General features: G+C 46.4%; 1 protein-coding gene across 1 annotated transcript in view; it reads right to left on the minus strand.

Annotated features, from left to right (window-relative positions):
- The window catches only part of GRIN2D (glutamate ionotropic receptor NMDA type subunit 2D), a 1,598,839-nt gene that overhangs the window by 1,024,955 nt on the left and 553,801 nt on the right, over window positions 1–20,083 (minus strand). The window contains exon 2 of the mRNA XM_085616462.1: window positions 5,802–6,250. Within this exon, the coding sequence (XP_085472588.1) occupies window positions 5,802–6,227 (426 nt within the window). The 5' untranslated portion in view covers window positions 6,228–6,250. The remainder of the gene's footprint in view (window positions 1–5,801; window positions 6,251–20,083) is intronic.

Genomic DNA, 20,083 nt, shown 5'->3' on the forward strand with positions numbered 1-20,083 from the left:
TTCAGAGGAGAGACCATGCATTCTTCAGTTAGAAACAGTCTTACAGTAGGTCAGTTCAGGAACCACTGAAAGAAAGTTTCAGCTGGGGCAAAGCTATCAAAGGCGCATCAGCGGCCGTATTATGGAAAGTTTTCCGGGGGCTCAACAGGCATATGGACACACTTTGTGGACCCTAACGGGCACTTTGGTATTACAGACAGGGCCACAGCTGCTTGTGCGGCCCTTTCTCTAATACATAGCGCTGATGCCCTTCCTTCTCCAGCGCTATCACCAGATGGTGTTCCCTCATTTGCATGGGGACGTGGGCCCATGCAAATGAGGGACCCCCTTTGTCTTTGTGTCTGTGCCGTATTATAGACGCGGGCGCACAGGCAAAAAAGCTGTCAGGAGGCACACTGACAGTGCACCACCTAAATGGTGGTGTCAATGCACCCCCTAATGGCAGCACCCTGGAGGAGGGAAAGCGGGTCCTATGGATCCCCCAGACAACCCCTTGCAGGCAGGTACAGTCACTCCCTGCACCTGCCTGCAAGGGAATCTCCCTCCCCTTGAAAAGTGCAGGTGGGTTGCTGCCTGCACAGTGAAACACTGAGGGCCTGCTTCAATGCCGCTCTGTTTTTCACTTGCTGTCCCCAAGGCAGCATGACCTTGCAGCTGCCCTGTGGGCAGTGCATTCAATGTAATAGGGCACACTCTCCCTGTTTGCACTCGGCGTACTTGTTTTAAGGTGCACTGTGATGCAAACAGCAAAAGTGCACCCTATGTATAATAGGACCCCTGGTGGTTAAGTTGGAGTGAAGGGCCTTCTACACCCAAATTGGGACTGTCTTTTACTACCCAAATAAGGGGCAAAGGGGGGCATTTTCCTTGCTTGCTTTAGGGTCCATGCCACCATTGCCACACCTTTGAGTTAGGCCTAGTGTGCTCTGGCAACTATACTTCTTACCAGATTGTTATGACAGTTACTTGACTTTTGAGTTCTTTCATCTAAAGTAACCTGTCCTCTGTGGTGTACCCACATGGGTAGGTGTTTGCATAGACCTTGGAAGTAGTGGTGTGGAAGGGGTGCTGCAGCACCCCTCAAAAAACCTGAAGGTGAACAAGCAATAAAGATTACTTTAAATTTAAATACCTATCAATGAGCGATATTAATAATTCAAAATAAATAAACAGGAGAGCACAAATGAAGCACTTTTTCCTAATTGTGGAGTGTGATGGCAAGACAGATTTTAATAGGATCAGAAAAACCAAGTCACTTTTCTTGGTGATGACAAATCCCCAAACATCTTTTGTGCACTGTGTAATATTGTATGTCTGTGCAAATGTAATTTTCATTGGAAAATGTGCAGTCTGTAAGTGACAGTGCGCTACCACACGATGTTTTAGTTATATATTTGTGACAGTGTCCTCCTAAATCCAACACCAGTTATTTACCACACCCTTACCACTGTGCTGCTGAATGGACGTGGCTCATTTGCGACCCTTTTTCTTTATGTGAAACTTGGATTTTTCAGAATCCCTATGAGTTCAATGATCCAACATTGATGGCTGCACCACCAGTCTGAAAGTCTGAAAATTGTTCCAGTACCACTGGTCTACTGCAGGATGGAAAGTACAGTCCAATGCCATATATTTGCCTTCTCTTGTTCACTTCCCCTTCTCTGGCACAAGAATTTGCTGCCACCATAATTATTCCTCTACTCCTCCCTACACATTACCATTCAGGAGGAAGGGCAGGAGAATTGTATGATGTATTTTGCCTGTGACTCCTTACTTGCAGTTGGTCTGGTCTCACCACCAGCTTAATAAGAATGACGTTTGTTATCAGTTCTATACAGTGATATTGCCCCCCTCAGACCCCATGTGATGAAACTAATATTCTCAGGCTCCTTACAAGTCTGTCGGTCCACAAACTATCAGACTTGCGGGGGGTGCAGCGGTGGCGGTCTTCCGACCACCCTATTATGACCAGGGCGGTTGGTCCTCCCTGGGACCACTGCAACCGCCAGGGCTCACAGATCCCTGGTGGTGGCACAGCGGTCTTGAGGCCACAATATGCTTGGCGGAGCTGCTGCGACCCCACCAAGCATATTACGAGTTTCCTCACTGCCACACTTTTCATGGAGCTGCAACAGCGACAAAAAGTGTTGCAGTGAGGAAACAAAGGAGGACCTAGAGGACCCCCTTGTACCTCTGTGCCCTGTGGATGCACAAAGGGGGGGCACAGCATGAACCCCTCCTGTGTGCATGCACCCCAGTATCTGCATGGCATGGACTGCAGCAGTCCATGCACTGCAGGTACTGATTTTGATGTTCCTACTGTGGCACCTATTTCATAGGCACCGCCGTGGGAACGCCAAAGAACCGGCCAACAGACAGGTGATCACTCTAAATCTGGCGGGCAGTTCAAACATGGGCTGGCAGTGCGGCGGTGGGGCGGTCCCGCTTCTACACCACCAAACTCATAATAAGGCGCTCTGTCAGATCTGCATTTGCAAGCAACAGTATTAAGTATGCTGAGACTTGTAGCTTATCTTTCTTCAAATCCAAGCTTGCTTAGTGCTGGTGACTGAATTCCTAGAGGGCCTCAAAGCAACCACGTGGATATGGGTCCAGTTTGGATGTATGCAGCCTATTAGGGGTATCATGAGGTTCGAAATCTCTTGTGCAGGGGTGAGCTCCTTTGCTGGGGAACTGGTTTACTTTCATCTTTCCAGTAGTGTACAAAGTCTCTGAGCCCTGACTATCCATTATGTGTCACTCATTCAGTGTGCTTCTTCCACCGTAGACATTGTCGAGGCTACATCCGCTCTTTTGCACCCTCCTCCCATTTGTTTCACCCCAGGGGTAGAAAGATAACGGAAACCCATCAATCGCACACCTGTCACCCCTCCAACCATTACCGCCATAGCCAATTATTTCTTCCTACCTCAAGGGCTTCCTGTTGATGAGGCCATCAGCACGCGCTTCCTTCACGCCCCTGCTCATCACCTGAACAGCTTGCCTAGCTCAGGGGCTTCAACTAACAATGAGTCATCCATCTTTCTTCCAACCTGTCTCTGTCGGCTACCACCCCCCGCCTCCCCCACATCCATGAGTCCATCATCCAACCCTTCATGTCACCATTGCAGGGGGATGGATGAGGAGTCCTGTTATAAGTTTGGCTGTCCCTGATGATAATTCACAGCCCGTTCGCACTAGATACCCCTTAGTATGTTTTCTGGGACATGCCAAAGGAGCAGTGGGGATGGGGGTCTGTTGGAGATTTGTTTATCTGATTATCTTGAGGACTGCATCATGATGTTGGATTGTAAATCAATTGCTTATTATTGTTACATCTTGTATCCTATGAAACCACAATTAAGATCTCATTAAAAAAATCCAACCCCTCATCTTCACCTTCTGTCCCGCCTCAACCCCAGACACAAGATGACATCATCCTGGCTGACGGGAAAATGAAGAAATGTATGAGAACCCTTAATTTTTAGCAGTATAATTTTGTCTGGATAAGATTACGGGAACTCTTTAAGCTTGAGTTTCCCCAATATCTGTTTCATGGCCTTCAGGTAGTACAGAATGCTGCAACTCGCTTTTTGTTGTAGTCAGCAAAAAGCCATCCCACCTCTCATCACCTGAAGATGCTGCACTGGTCCTCTATCAGGGAGGGGATTACTTTGGACCAGCAATCTAAAAACAGAAGGGCCCAACTAAGATCAATCTAAATTGGCCGGCTGCAAACACTCTTGCCTCTCAGGTCAGACAGGCTTAGACTGCTTGAAGTTGCTGAAAGAAATAAGGAACCCTTTTCGGTAATGGAGCAAATCTCTTTTTAATGCCAAATATCTGTAATACTTTCCATGGAAGGTTCAGAGCTATTAAACAACATCTGCATTTTGGTAAAAAATTAAAAATTGGCTTTTAATTATTGTCGTCTAGTCTGGGCAACTTCTTCGTTTTCCTCTATCGCTTTGGCGCTGTCATGCTTGGAACCCTCCATGTAGGTAACAGTGGGCTTCATAAAATGTTCATTTCATTTCAAGGAGAGAATTAAGAGGTCATGGCATAGGGCTTTGAGGAGGAAGTCCCAGGCACTGCACAAGCAAGACAACATACAGCTGGAAACTAAGTAGAGGGCATGGTGATATAGTATGAAGGTAAACAGACAAGCTCTGGAGGCTCAGTAGTAGTCTGTGTATGTCATCGATCGCTTTGTACCACTCTGCTGTCTGCTGGAAGAGTGACAGTTCCCTTGATGCCCTGGCTCTGTCTCTTCTAGATGAGGGGGCAATAGCCCGCCTTCTGATCCTTCCTCCAATACGCTGTTATTTGATTTGGCGGTGAGACCGGTCGCTTCCCTGAAGGCAGTGGGTTGCCGCTTCATCTCATCCTCCTCTCTGGATTTCGTCAAGTGCTGTGAACAAGGGAAGCAGCAGGCAGCGTAGATGCCAGTTGTTACCCAGATGTGTGTGCAGGGCAGGAGGAAAGGCCGAGAGGAGCTAATATTATCGCCTGGACATACAAATCCAGAAGAAGCACAGCCCTGAGGAGTACGCGTGAGGACCTGGTGGCGGAGATTAGCCGGACTTTGAGGAGCAGATCTAGGAAAGGATACATGTTGGTCTGTTGTGTAAAATATGACATGGTTTTGCCAGCCTTGTAACCAGAACCCTGAGCTCAAGAGCTAGGGGTATATGATGAGGTGTGATAGAGATTATTTTCCAGTTCATCAATGTGATTGGCCATGTTTCCTTAGATGATATAGCATCATTCTTCCCAAGTGACGCCTCATCCCGCCTTCCCCTTGCACAGTTCTCCTGTACCAGCTATGTATGTGCTCTATAAATACCCACACCCACACACACAAACACACAACCAGTTGGTTGATTCATTTTCTTCGAGATTGGCATGAACAGTCAAGCCTGAGTGCGGTCAGTGGTCTAACACAGCATGGTTCCGGCCGTGACCAATAGAGCAACATTTCACCCTACACTGAGCTAATATCTCTGGACTTTGAAACCAACAGACTCCGTTTAGTTTCGAGCAGCACAGCCTGATCCACAACCTTCTCCAGCAGGAGGCAGGCATTGTGCAGCGCCGACAGCATCATCTTCCTTGTACAGACAGACCACGCGCTGTTAAGCGTACAAACACCTTTCATTTCCATAGTCTTTCATCGCTGTTAATGGAATTTCCTGGAACACTAAAGAAAATCACTGCGTGAAGGCCGGCACTCTGGTTGTGGGGAAAAAAACCTAAGATTCAAAGCAGGGCATTCTAACTGTAGTCTCCAGTATCCTTTTAATTTACCTGCAAAAGTAATGTGTGCTTTCGAAATTAAACAAGCTTTGCTATCCACTTAATGTGGTGTGTTTGAGGTTCGTGCTCTCATCCGTTAATTACAAAAAACAATCACGGTCTGCCTTGGAATGTTGCCTGCGGAATAGGTTTACCCATGGGCGCTGCGACCAACATGGCTTCTCCTTTTTGTCTGGAGTGGTACGTGACACCATACAAGGAGTGCATCATCTGGGCGACCAATGAAGGGGTCAGATTGTGCCAATTCACAGACCTGGCAGAACAAGGGGGTCCTGGGAAGCAGCAGACAACGGCATGAAGATCTGAAACCAGAAGGGGCCCTCTTACCAGATCATCTCTCTTCCATCAGCCCGCGCTTTCTTCTACACCTGCAACTGCTAGGTAATAAGGGCCACCCCCTATGGCTGCCACCAGGAGCTCCGCAGCTTTCTACAATGGCACCCACCCCAACCCTTCTTGTGCCTTTCTGGGTGAGAGTATCTTACCTTAGGAGTTAGGACGATTGCAGATCCCCCGTTGATGCCGATGATCGGCATGGAGGTCTGGGCTGAGATGAAGTCCAGTATCTGGGCGACGGACTCTGTGCGAGTGTCATCCTCGAAGACCACGCCATGGATGCGCAGGCTGGAGAGCACATCGCAGATCTGCAAGATGAGGCTGCGGGGGTTGGTGTCATTGAGGATGACGGATACGGGGTTCACCTCCATGGAAAAGTTGTTGAAATCTGAGGGGGAAAAGCGGGCACTCTGTGGCGCGTAGGAGGTGCCGCTGAAGATGATAGCCACATTGAGGGACCGAGGGCTGTTCTCACGAAGGTCCATGAAGGGGCTGGCACAGGCTAGTGCCAGCAAGAACAGCATCCTAGCAACTTGGAGAGGGGCAGCAATCTTCATACCATGGTGAAAGCTCATCTCGGATGGCACGGGCACGCTCCCTGCAATGAAAGAGACGGAGTGTGAGAAGCCAAACAAGAAACATGCCAAGAAATAATAATGTATCCGGAAATAAGGGAGCGATAGGATTTGTTTTTTTGTGTGCTTTATTTCAGAGTAACTTTGTTGAAAATGTGAACGATACCTAGATGAAATCAAGGCACATTTCAGCAAATCAGAAACGCGAAAAGAGGAACGAAAATACAGTTTTATAAAAATCAATATTACAATAAATCGATCAGAAAGTCAGACTTTGGTGGTCCCCTGAAGACCATTCAGAGCCAAAGTAGAGTCTACGGAGACAGTTGCGGTTTTTTAGGGGCGGCGAGGGCGACCAGTGCCTCCTTAGATGCTTTGCTTCTCAACCAGATGGGTGTGCAGGCTACACATACACATTGTGAGGAAGGAAATCTTGAACTATAATTTGTCATGAAGCCTGTGCTTTCACAGGACACTGGGGACAGAAAATTAATATAGTCACACTTCCTAGCATTGGACGTAACATGTCGTGCGTTGAAGAGACGCTTGACTCATACACATTTTACACTAATACAAAGCTTCACTTTCCTTTTGTATGAGAAGTAAAATACAGCAGTGCAAGGATTCACATTCCAGTCTGAAAAGTACTAGGCCCATATACTATTTTCAAGATTCACACTCCATGTCTCTAAGCACAAGCAAAACCACACAACAGAGTCTTACCTAAAGGGACGGAGAGATACCGTACGTGACCTGTAGTGTACAACAAAGGTGCTCATTCATTTCAAGCATCCTATAGATTCACAACCAATGCAATTCTATCAAGAGTCATGCAGACAGTCTCAGACAGATAAGATCCTTACACGAACTAAGCAGGTGGTAGCCATAGCCCACCTGATTGTGCCTTTGTTGCCTGGTTTTGCCCCTTTTTGTGCACTTCTCACCGTACCTCTGCCCTCTGTGTCCTCCTGCGGTCCGTTTCCTGCACTCTCCATTCGCTCCCCTCCTTCCCAAAATGTACCTGTTCCTTGTGACTCTTACTCCTTCCTGTTCATCCACCTCCGACGATCCTCCCAGCACCACCCACTGCCCCCTGCGATCCTCCTCCATCCCAGGACCTACCTAATGATGGCCACAGAAAGAATGTGCGCAGTGGTGCACCGCTGGCATGCCAGCGGCAAGTGCATCTCCAGCCTTCCATGCCTGGACCATGCCCAGCACCAGGAAGCCCGCTGCTCTCATCTGCTCTATTGACCCCAGCCGCCACTCGTCAGACTGCTGCTACACTGCACCACTCAACACAGAAGGAAACTTCACCTGCATCTTCTGCTGCTTCTCCTACACCACCACATTTTATCCAAATGCCATCATGATCAACACTCACCACCTGGACCATCATCAGCTTCACGTTCAACATCCGCCACCACAGAAGAACCATTACGACAGGCCCAGCCCGCCAAACCTGGAACATCATAAAAACGAAAACAAACCAGTGTGCACAGGACACCTACCTAGTGACATCAACAACTTTAGGGAATGGGATCACAACCAGAGCTGGTATCGAGGCCCCTCAGAAAGGAAGCCAACCAGCAAGAAAGCAAAGGCAGGTAAGCTGGTAGACAGAAGAACTCAGAATGACCAAATGGCACTGCAAGTGACTAGAATGGAGGTGGACAGCAAGCCAGGAAGAAGCGGATAAAAACACATTCAAATTATCCCAGAGATGCTGATACCAGCAAATCTAAGAAACCAAGAAGAAGGCCCTACCCGAGCGTATCAATAACAGCTTTAACAGCAGTAAAGACATTTTTGCAATCATCAAGGATTTCACCATCCAAGCAACAACCACCAGCAACATCACCTCAACCCAAGAACTGTGCAACAACCTCTCCGTTTTTTTCTGCAAAATAATCACAGCCATATACAGGGGAGAGAGTTGGCCTAACGGCTAGGGAGTTCGATCTCGGACCTGGGGAACTGGGTTCGAGTCTTGGTAATGATGCTGAACATTCTGGGATTCTGGGCAAATCACTTAATCTCCCCGTGCAGAACAAAAAATTAAGGTGTGTCCTCATATAACGTAACTGGTGCTATGTAAAGCGCTCTGATACCCGATTCGGATTCGGGTCAAGTTTGCGCTATATAAAACTCTGCAAAAACAAAAAATATATATACAGCTATTTTGACCCACAACCAGACCCCAGCATCCTTGTAGATAGTATCGTTCTATTGAACAAATGTAGCACCATGACCATCTGAAACACCATCATCATAGAGGAATTCACAGCAATCATGAAGACCATCCACTCTGGGGCCCTGTCAGAATGTTGCCCCCACCACACCTTCAACTAAAGTTTACCCCTCATCAGCGAAGCTCTGACTCCCATCCTCAACATTTCCATCAACACAGGCACCTTCCTGGACCTTTGGAACTACGCAGCCAACAACACCCTCCTGAAAAGATCCTCAGCAGACCCATTCTTGCTCGCAAACGACTGACTGATCTTCCACCAACCATACTCAGCAAAGGTCCTAGAAAAAACCTTCAACAGATGCCTTGCCAACTACCTCACCTACCACCAGCTCCTCAACACCATGCAGTCAGGATTCAGACCAAACCACAGCATAGAAACTGGCCTAATCAAAGCAACAGACGATATTTGAATTATGCTCGACAGAGGAGAAACCACAGCCCTCGTCCTACTTGACCTCTGCAGCCTTTGACAGTCTCACACCCCATCCTGATCAGATGATTGCATAAGGCTGGCATCCAAGCACCCATCCTTCAATGGATCTGCCCAGCCTATTTAAGTAACCATATGCAGTCTCACCAGCTTTCCAGACCACATGTAAGCACAAAAGCAGATGAGGAGGTCATGCCTTTTCATACATTGCTCTCAAAGTATGTAACAACCTCTCACACCACATCAAAGCCTTATCAACTCTTCAATTCCATAAAGAGCTGGATCTTTAAGTAAGTCCCCCTAGAGGCTAGCCTCACTCACCTGCAAGTGCCAGGATACCCTCACAGGCGATAGTGCACTATAAAAATACACATAGCATCACATAACATCACATATAACATAACAAAATATAACATGCAAGAACCCTCGCAAGTCTATGAGGGATGGACCTTTCATGCACCAGTGCAAGGGGTTATACTCCAACTCTCAGAGGTTGACAATGCATAGTCAAGAGAAAAGATCCACATTCAAACTTCGTGAGAGAAACACGACCCATGCACTACTGCAAAGGATCAGATAGCCAAAACTCAGAAATACAAGACACCAAGACAAAAACCCTAGTATTTATTTTCTAAGGGTCAGATGTACAAAGCCATTTTGCGATTACAAACCCAGTGATTAGCAAAATCACAGGGTTTGGGACAGCAAAATGGCTGAGTGTGGACAAAAGTGAACCATTTATGCTTTTAACAATTCTTTGTCAAGTTCGTACTGAATATTTCGATGTTCATTTTTTATCAAGTTTTTACTGAATATGTCGATGCTATTTTTCAAAACCTCTGTTTAATGTATCCTCACAAACATTGAGACAAGGTCAAATGCTATGCCTCTCAAAACAACATCCCATGAGGGGCACACACACATATATATATATAAATAAGAAGCTCTGCTGGTATGGCTGGTTCTTCTACGTTATCTATGAGGAGAGTGCTTGGATAATATATATATATATATATTCACTGAAAAAACCATAGGTTTCACACACGTTATAGTTAGGAATTAGCATTTAAAAAACCTTGCAAATTCACTTAAAAAACCATAGGTTTCACACATGTTATAGTTAGGTGGATATTTCACTCGTAAAAAAACAATGAAATTCCCCCGTTGTAGTTAGTTCAGATAACTATAAATCGCGCGCCCGCAATCCACTGCTCATGACGTCACATATTACATCACTCATGACATGGTCAGTGGCATCACTCATGACATCACTGATGACATCATCCTTGTGATAGAGTGGCGGTCGCGTGAGTTATAGTTATCTGAACTAACTATAACGGGGGAATTTCATTGGTTTTTTACGAGTGAAATATCCACCTAACTATAACATGTGTGAAACCTATGGTTTTGTAAGTGAATTTGCAAGGTTTTTTAAATGCTAATTCCTAACTATAACGTGTGTGAAACCTATGGTTTTTTCAGTGAGTTTGTACGGTTTTTTAAATGCTAATTTATTTATGTATTATTTTTTTTTTTATATTTATTTAAAAAAAATGTAAAAAAAAGTTTTGGGGGGGGTTTCACCGTGCGCGCACGGTGCGCGCACCCCCGTGATTTAAAAAAAAAAAATAAATAATAATAATTCTGCCTTCGGGGTCCTTCAGGGACCCCCTGACAAAGGCTAGGGGGTCAGGAACTCTCTACCCTGCCCCCTTTTCACGTTCGCCACCTTCCTTTTTCACTCTCGCACTGAAAACAAACAAAATGGTGGCCGACACTTCCTGATTTCGACCGATTCGAACGTTGACTAACATGTAACCACCAATCAGAATTACGCTCGCGCACGTTAGGTTGCTCGCACGGTGCGCGCACGGTGCGCACACGCTGCCCGCTTATAGATATTTATATGCTTTTAAATGCTATTTTCTCAGGAACTACTGAACAGATTGACACCAGACCTGCAAAAGGCACTTCCCTGACCTTAGGACTACCTCTCTGCCAAATTTCAAGTAATTCTGTTCAGCCGTTCGGGCTGTAGCTGCGACTAAAGGTCCTATGGAAAAATACATGGGGAAAACGCGTTTTGGGACCCCCCCTTTTTCTCGGCCCCCGCTTGACGAATCACCCCGAGACTTTCAGGGCAGGAGCTGAACGGAGCGCCCCATTTGTTTTGAAAATTTTGCGAGGATTCGTCAACCGGCGCCAAAGTTATTCAAAATAGAATTTTGAGATTTCCTATGGAAACTCGGTCCTCACTATAACTATCTACTGGCGACCGCCAGTAGATAATATATATATATATATATATATATATATATATATATATATATATATATATATATACACTTAAAAAACCATAGGTTTCACACATGTTATAGTTAGGTGGACATTTCACTCGTAAAAAAACAATGAAATTCCCCCGTTATAGTTTGTTCAGATAACTATAACTCGCGCGACCGCAATCCACTGCTGATGACGTCAAATATTACATCACTCATGACATGGTCAGTGGCATCACTCATGACATCACTGATGACATCATCCTTTTGATAGAGTGGCGGTCGCGCGAGTTATAGTTATCTGAACTAACTATAACGGGGGAATTTCGTTGGTTTTTTACGAGTGAAATGTCCACCTAACTATAACATGTGTGAAACCTATGGTTTTTTAAGTGAATTAGCAAGGTTTTTTAAAGGCTAATTCCTAACTATAACGTGTGTGAAACCTATGGTTTTTTCAGTGAATTTGTACGTTTTTTTAAATGCTAAGTTATGTATTTATTATTATATTTTTTATATATTTATTTTACAATAAACTACGTATAAAAGTTTTTTTTTTTTTTGGTTTTTCACCGTGCGCGCACTGTGCGCGCACCGTGCGCGCACCCCGCGATTTAAAAAAAAAAAATTTAAATGTTTTTTTCTGCCTTCGGGGTCCTTCAGGGACCCCCTGACAAAGGCTAGGGGGCCAGGAACTCTCTACCCTCCCCCTTCTCACGTTCGCCACCTTCCTTTTTCACTCTCGCACTCAAAACTAAAAAAATGGCGGCCGACACATCCTGATTTCGACCGATTCGAACGTTGACTGACATGTAACCACCAATCAGAATTACGCTCGTGCACGTAAGGGTGCGCACACAGTGCGCGCACGGTGCGCGCACGGTGCGCGGCTTTAGATATTTATGTACTTTAACTGCAATTTTCTCAGGAACTACTGAACAGATTGACTCCATATATGCAAAAGGCACATCCCTGACCTGAGTACTACCTCTTTGCCAAATTTCAAGTAATTCTGTTCAGCCGTTCGGGCTGTACCTTCGACTAAAGGTCCTATGGGAAAATGCATGGGGAAAACGCGTTTTGGGACCCCCCTTTTTTCTCGGCCCCCGCTTGACGAATCCCCCCGAGACTTTCAGGGTAGGAGCTGAGCGGAGCGCCCCATTCGTTTTGAGAATTTTGCGAGGATTCGTCAACCGGCGCCAAAGTTATTCAAAATAGAATTTTGAGATTTCCTATGGAAACACGGTCCTAACTATAACTATCTACTGGTGACCGCCAGTAGACAATATATATCTCTATATATATATATATACATATATATATATATATATACATATATATTATCTACTGGCGGTTGCCAGTAGATAGTTATAGTTAAGACCGTGTTTCCATAGGAAATCTCAAAATTCTATTTTGAATAACCATATATATATATATATATTCACTGAAAAAACCATAGGTTTCACACATGTTATAGTTAGCGGAAATTTTACTGATAAAAAACCAGTGAAATTGCCCCGTTATAGTTAGTGCTGGCAACTATAACTCACGCGACCGCAATCCTCTGCTGATGCTAATACTGTATTTAGACACTTATTTGCCCATGTCTTCTTCCATACATTTTTAGCTATACATATATTACAAATATTTTTTTTTCATAAAGACACATATGTCATCAGCAGAAGATTGCGGTCGCGTGAGTTATAGTTGCCAGCACTAACTATAACGGGGCAATTTCACTGGTTTTTTATCAGTAAAATTTCCGCTAACTATAACATGTGTGAAACCTATGGTTTTTTCAGTGAATTTGCAAGGTTTTTTAAATGCTAATTCCTAACTATAACGTGTGTGAAACCTATGGTTTTTTCAGTGAATTTGTACGGTTTTTTAAATGCTAAGTTACTTTACGCCATTCGAGGCGTGCGCGCCCACTTAACGCAGTTCGTTCCGTGCACGGTTTTTATCAACTTTAATAAGCCCTGTACATTTGGTGGCCTTCGGCCACCAAAAGCACAGGGGGTGGGGTCAATGTGGATAGTGTTTTTTTTATTTCGATTTTATAATTTCATGTTGCCAAAATTTAGTTTTTTTTACCTATTAATAAGCCCTGTACATTTGGTGGCCTCTGGCCACCAAAAGCACAGGGGGTGGGGTAAGTGTGGATAGTGTTTTTTTTTTTTTTTTTTTTTTACCGTACGCTTACGGTAAGCGTACGGTAAGCGTACTCGGCGAAATTGCCGAAAAAAAAATAAAACCGTTTTTGCTCTTGGGGGATGTTTGGGGACTCCCTCAACATGACTGTGTGGGAGGGAGTTGTCAAAAATGCCCCGTAACATGTTTTTGGGCATCAAGTTTGAGAAATAACTCTCAATGCGAGAGACAAAATGGCGGACGCCGCTTCCTGGTTTCGGCCGATTCGAATGTTTACTAAGATCTAAGAGCCAATCAGAATCGCGCTCGCGCACGCCACCGTACGCTTACGGTAAGCGTACGGTAAGCGTACCGTAAGCGGGCTCAGATATATATATTGATTTAAAGGCTATTTTCTCAGAATCTACTGAACAGATTTACACCAAACCTACAAAAGGCACTTCCTTGACCTAGGGACTACCTCTCTGCCAAATTTCTAGTAATTCTGTTCAGCCGTTCGGGCTGTAGCTCGTTCTAAAGGTCCTATGGAAAAATGCATGGGAAAAACGCGTTTTGGGACCCCCCTTTTATCTCAGCCCCCGCTTGACGAATCCCCCCGAGACTTTCAGGGTAGGAGCGGAGCGTAGCGCCCCACCTATTTTGAGAAATTCGCGAGGATTCATCGACCGGCGCCAAAGTTATTCAAAATAGAATGTTGAGGTTTTCCTATGGAAAAGGGGTCCTAACTATAACTACCTACTGGCGACCGCCAGTAGGTAATATATATATATATATCTTATTGGCAGTCCCCAGTAGGCAGTTATAGTTATGACCTAGTTTCCATAGAAAACTCTTTTTTAACTTGCCTATAACTTTGACGTAGTTTGGCCAATCTTAATGAAATTTTCCCACAAAAATTCCAAGGTAGGTTCCATTTAAAGTTTGGGGGTGATCCGTGCAGTGGGGACCGAGAAATTTGGGGTGTGAAATAAGGGTACGTTTGTAATGTTAATTCCCATAGGAAACTTTAGTCACACCTACAGCCCTAACCGCTGAACGGACTTACACCAAATTTGGCAGGGAGGTAGATGTTGGTTCAAGGAAGTGCCTTTTGCTTATGTGGTGTAAATCCGTTCAGTCGTGTTTCAAAAATTTCAGTTGAAAATTATATTGATATCTCTGGTTGCGAAGTCTTCATGAACAAAGGAGAGCTTGTGCAGGGAAATGTACTGCTCTGTGTTGGCAGCCATCTTAGGATTCAGCTTCACTGAGTCCCAAAAATTAAAAGTGAAAATAAAGAAAAGGGGGCTGAATAGGGACGGCGACACCCTATATTCCTAAGGTACCTATAATCAGGTGTTTGTGCGTCTGAGCACCTACTGGAACGTCTGACTCGCGTTCCTATTTCCAACCCCTCTATTTGAATGGATTGGCCTTGCCGGCAAATCCTGCGGTAGTGAGGAAGTATACAGATCACCTCCTGTGTTGCAGCCTATTACCTGCCTAATTCCTAATTTTTATATCTTTCATTTCACATTACAGTCCTGAAAAAGTGCACCGGGATCCATTAGGGACCAATATTGAGCACGAAACATGTTAACCTAAATTCACTTTTCACCCACATGCTCGGATAAGAGAGCAGCAGGCCAATGCTCATCCCTCTACTACATTTGTTTATAAAAGGTTCTCCTTATCCTTTTTCTTTTAATCTTACCTTACGGACCCCTTATTAAAACTTGTATTCTGGGTAGCGGGGAGGTAATTTTAACTCCCTCGCACACTTGTAAGACCCACATGCGCAACTGCAGCATCCCTCCTAAAAGATTTCTCGACAAAGAGCTGTCTTGCCGGGTCCGTGGGGGAGAGCAGCGCCACCCCCACGAGGAGCAAACAGCAACCGACCGATGATGAGGCATGACACTTGCAAGGGTGTGTGAGGGCACTATTTCTAAAAGGAGAAATTCCCCCACCTTCATCTAGTTCCATCCACGTTTGCAAAAACGAGACCACACTCTAGTATCCTTAGCTACTCAACCAGAATAGGTTGTCCTCTGTTTCATAGGAACAGTAACCCCTTAGTAATTACTACGTGGTTCCTTGGGAGCACTGGTACTGGACCTCTCATTTCCAATTAGCTCCCTGTCCCCCCTCTCTACATTGTGTTGTGGCAGGGTAGGTATACCCTGACCCCCAAGTCATGGTCTTGGGGTCCCCTCGGGACCCCGCTATGACATAAAAGCATTTAGGAAAAATAGGAAAAGCAGGCACAGGCTCCCGCGCTTGCTTTAAATTAACCCCCGGGTGGGCCAGGTCCCAGGGGCATACGATTAATATAGGAGGGGGCGCACGGGGCCTACCTCCTAGAACTTAACAAAGCCATGAGGACCGCCACCTCTCCGGGGCACTTTACATTATTAATGCAGGTGGGCCCACTGGGCCCGCCCTCAGCCCCGGGGACCATCACCTCCCCGGGGCTATTGAAACAAAATGGGGGGCCTCGCAGAGCCCACCCTGCCCCAGGGAACATACATTAACAAAAATAAAAAGCAGTGGGGGAGGCCCTACGTCCTCCCATGCAGCTCTGGGGACCGCCACCTCCCCGGGGCACACAAACACTAATAAAGGGGGTCCGTTGTGGACCCCCGGACCAGGGGACCACAACCTACCTGGGGCTATATACAAGATGAGAGGGAGGCCATGCAGCCCCCCCTCCTAGAGCCCTGCATGGCCCTGGGGGCTGCCACCCCCCAGGGCCAGCAATGTCCTGGGGTGCCCACCCCGAGACATTGCAGTTTGCTATGGCTCGGTGCACCCGACATGCCATAGCAAGCTGTGCTCCGCTTCATGGAAGCGACAGCATTAAAAATGCTCTTGCTTCAACGGAGCAAAATTGCTTTTGGGCAGAGGGCGCTGCTTGTTAGCCGCTCCCTCTGTCCAAAAGCAATGCCAGCTCCCGCTGGAGGCAGGGAGTTGGCATGGACCGTGGGGGCCATCAGGCTCCCCCGCGGTCCCCAACAAGGTGGTCATGCTCTGGGGGATGGGGTCCCGGGGCAATATTGGCCTGGCGCCCCTCCCCATTTAAAAAACAAAATATTGAAGCCTGCGCTGGGGGATGGTGTCCCTGGGGCTGAAATAGGCCTGGGGAGGGGGGCACATGCCCCCCTCCAACATAAAAAAACAAAAAATATAAAGGCCTGGCCCCAGGGGATGGAGTCCCCGGGGCCGAAATCGGCCTAGGAAGGGGTACTGTGTGGCCCCCTGCCTCATTTTTTTTTTTTATTATTTAAATGTGCATGCCCTGGGGCTAAAAATGGCTGGGAAGGGGGCCCCTCGCCCCCCTCCCTTTGAAATTGAAAAAACAATAAAGGCCAGGCCCTGGGAGATGGGGCCCCCAGGGCCGAAATTGGCCCGGGAGGGGGGCCGTGCGGCCCACTCCCGTTTTTTTGATAAAAAATATTTTTAAAAGATCACGGGCCCGGGAGAAAGGGGTCCCCGGGGCCCAAAATGGTTCAAGGAAGGGAAGTCATGCGGCCTCCTTCCTATAAAATGTAAATTAAGCCGCAGCTTGCTGGAGGCCCAGCCTCCTTTCTCGACTACCCTGCAAATGAGCCTCCTGACGCGCTCCCGGTTGGGGGAAAAAGTACCCTTGGCTGCTGAGGATCTTTAGGAGCCAAGAAGGCCTCCTGTTACCTCCAGTAAGCCCCACACAGTGGGATTGCAGAGAGGTGGTCAGAGGCCAGGCCCCTTTCTCCATCACTCTGCAAACCTGCCTCTCGGCACACTCCTGGTGGGTGGATGACGTACCCTTGCCTTCTGGGGGCCTCAGGACTAAAGTGTCCTTCTTCCGCCAAACAGCAGTGTGCCCAGAGGCGCGTTTGCAGAGTGGTGGAGAAATGGGTGTGGACTCTGACCACCTCTCAGCAATCCATCTGTGTGAGCCTTACTGGAGGTAACAGGAGGGGTAGTTGGACCCCAAGGACCCTTGCTAGCCAAGGGGACTTCATCCCCCTACTAGTAGTGCGCCGAGCCGAGCGTTATGCAGAGTGGTGGAGAAAGGGGGCGTTGCCTGCTATCAGATCTCAGCTATCCTGCTGTATGGGACTTACTGGATGTAATAGGAGGGTAGTTGACCCCCAAGCCTGCTCCCAAACCGCCAAAGTCATAATTAGGCCCCAAGTCGTTCAAAGAATGTCAACTTAATTTCATCTACATAAATCGCAGTTCTAACATTTTCTGCAATTGAGACATACCTTGGATACATACTGAGACAGACTTGCTGAGGTCTCTGAATACAACCCTCTAGAAATCAAATTAATAATCGACTGACTCACTAAACAGGGAATTTCAAGATTAATCTCAACTGACCAATTTTTACATGTTAGGCTGGCATGAGAGGCAGATTTTGGTGCCATTGATGATGAAGAGTGGACAGAGGTCAGAATGACCAGAGGTTATTAGCCATATCACTTCCATTTCCACCTTTTCATTTTAAATATCTTTGTAAATATTATTCAAATTGACCTTCAAGACTGTCACCTGGGTAGGGCTAAAAACCTTGAATGTCTGAGGTGCAAATCCACCTGGTACTTTCTATCACATTATACGGGAGAGTTCTGTTGCGCATAGACACTGGCTTACTATAAGTAGAGCACTGGGATACGCAGGTAGATCCTCGGAGCTGGAATTTAAAAGTGTCCTCCTTTGGATTATGGATAATCTGGGTGGTCCATGCAGTGTCCGCACCCTGGTGGCCATGGGATTCTTGGTCGTGAAAAGAGACAGTGCACCATTGTCAAGACATATAAGCTCCTGCAATTGCACAATGGACCACAGGCATGCATCATTGGTCCAAGTTTAAGGAATTGGTATGTAAGGCCGGTAGGGCGCATACAAAACATGGAGTCCTTGACTCAATGACAGGGCAGTTCTGTGATGACATCATTGACTATGTAATGTGTCTGTCAACTTGAGATTCGTTGTTGAGACGTAATGCTGTGAGATATTTACTATGGATACAATTTTGTGTGTCGAACCTGATGTCCATCTGCATATGATCGTACATGTTGTTTTGATTAATAATACAAAATCAGTAAAAAAAAATGTTTTAAAGAGTCATGAAAAAAACACGAGTGGGAAAGCATGAGCGGACCCGGTTTCACGGAGCAGCATTCCGCATGGTGTGTCCCTGTTCTTGGGAGATTAACGCTCACAATGACCCCCTGAACTGAGCAGTTGACATATGTGGGCGGCGGGGGGAGGGGGGTCAAGTGGTGAACGGTAAGTGCACCTGGTTGACCCCATTACCTGTAGAAGGAGCGACTGCAACACTGGGACGCCAGATCAGTAAATAAGTACCTTTTTTTATTAAACCCCTCCACTTCCTAAACGTACCTCTGAAATATAGTAATTTATGATATGTTGCTGAATTGGCTAAGCAATTTTACCACCTGAAAGGTATGCTTCAACACAGATGATTGAATCACTCACGATTAGGCGTTTAAATCCTTACCAAAAAAAACCACCAACTTGTCATTTTCCACAAATGACCATCAACAAATTTGATAATTGTACCTCTGAAAAATGAGAAAGCACACATCAGATAAAACATTGTTTCTCAGTGGTTAAATAATAGGTCATAATGTAACCAATTTTACGTGTTCTCATTTCTACCATTTTGGTACGAATTTAATCCAAGTCCCCTCCATGGGACTCGAATAAGTGACCCGCGCAGCAGGCGCTCAACCCATTCTGCTATCTACCTGCCCCAGCCATAGATGCCGGTCGTACTAAAGTCCTCCTTCACTGTTTCAAGTTCGTCCTCACCCCATTCAATGTGAGAGAGTGAAGCTGTCCCCGCCCCGCCCCACCCCCCTGAGAGTGTATTGGAGAAAGAGAGATATTCGCGCAGGACAGAGAGGGTAGAGAACAGAAGACAGAGCGGCCTCCCCTGACGGGGCATCTGTCATATTTTGTAACCTTTCGGCGCGTGGTTATTACTTTTTCTGGGTCTCGTCGGGCCCATGTTGCTCCCAGGCTCTGATGTAACAGGCCAGTGAAGAATGGAGCTGCTCGGGCCCCATCCTTCATCCGCCATCAGGCGAGGAGATGCGCAGCGAGCAATTGCTTTTCCTCCATCTCTCTCGTCCTCCCAGTCCGCGCATTGAGACGTTCGCCCGGCCTTATCGGCCCGGCTTAAAGATATGTGCCGACACTCCGAGGCACTCGTTCCCGGGGCAGGACAGGAGCGCTCCCACACGAGGGCTTCTCTTCATTAACCGCACTAAGGGGCTGATGTACAAGCCCCTTGCGCCGCCGGTGTGTCACTTTAGTTTTAATTTTGGGAAAAGTGCCGTACCGGCGGTGCAAGGGCCTTGTAAATAAACCGGTAGGAGCCTCGTTTTCCTGTCACATTTGGGCCCTAATGGCAGGCCGACCAATGCAAAGGCCACGTTACAGGGAACACCTAATGGTTTCTGGGAGTTGGAGTCTTCATTTGTTTCTGCTGTTCCTTGTAGATTAGGGTACCACATTTTAATAAGCAGTCGAATGCAACCCTTTAGAGTATTTTTCCCCCATCCATGAGTGGGGCGGTGGGGTTGGGGGAGAGGGGTAACGAAGCTGTGCCAACCCTTGATTTTTTTGTTAGGGATTTTGCAAAACTGTATTGTTGGCAAAGGTGCTGCCGCATGCCAATATATAAAAAAAAGTCAACTTTTTTTGCTTGCAAAAGCACAGATTGTCATAGTAGTCCCTGGCACTAAAG

This window comes from Triturus cristatus, chromosome 7, assembly GCF_964204655.1.
Source record: "Triturus cristatus chromosome 7, aTriCri1.1, whole genome shotgun sequence".
In the NCBI taxonomy this organism is placed as follows: Eukaryota; Metazoa; Chordata; class Amphibia; order Caudata; family Salamandridae; genus Triturus; species Triturus cristatus.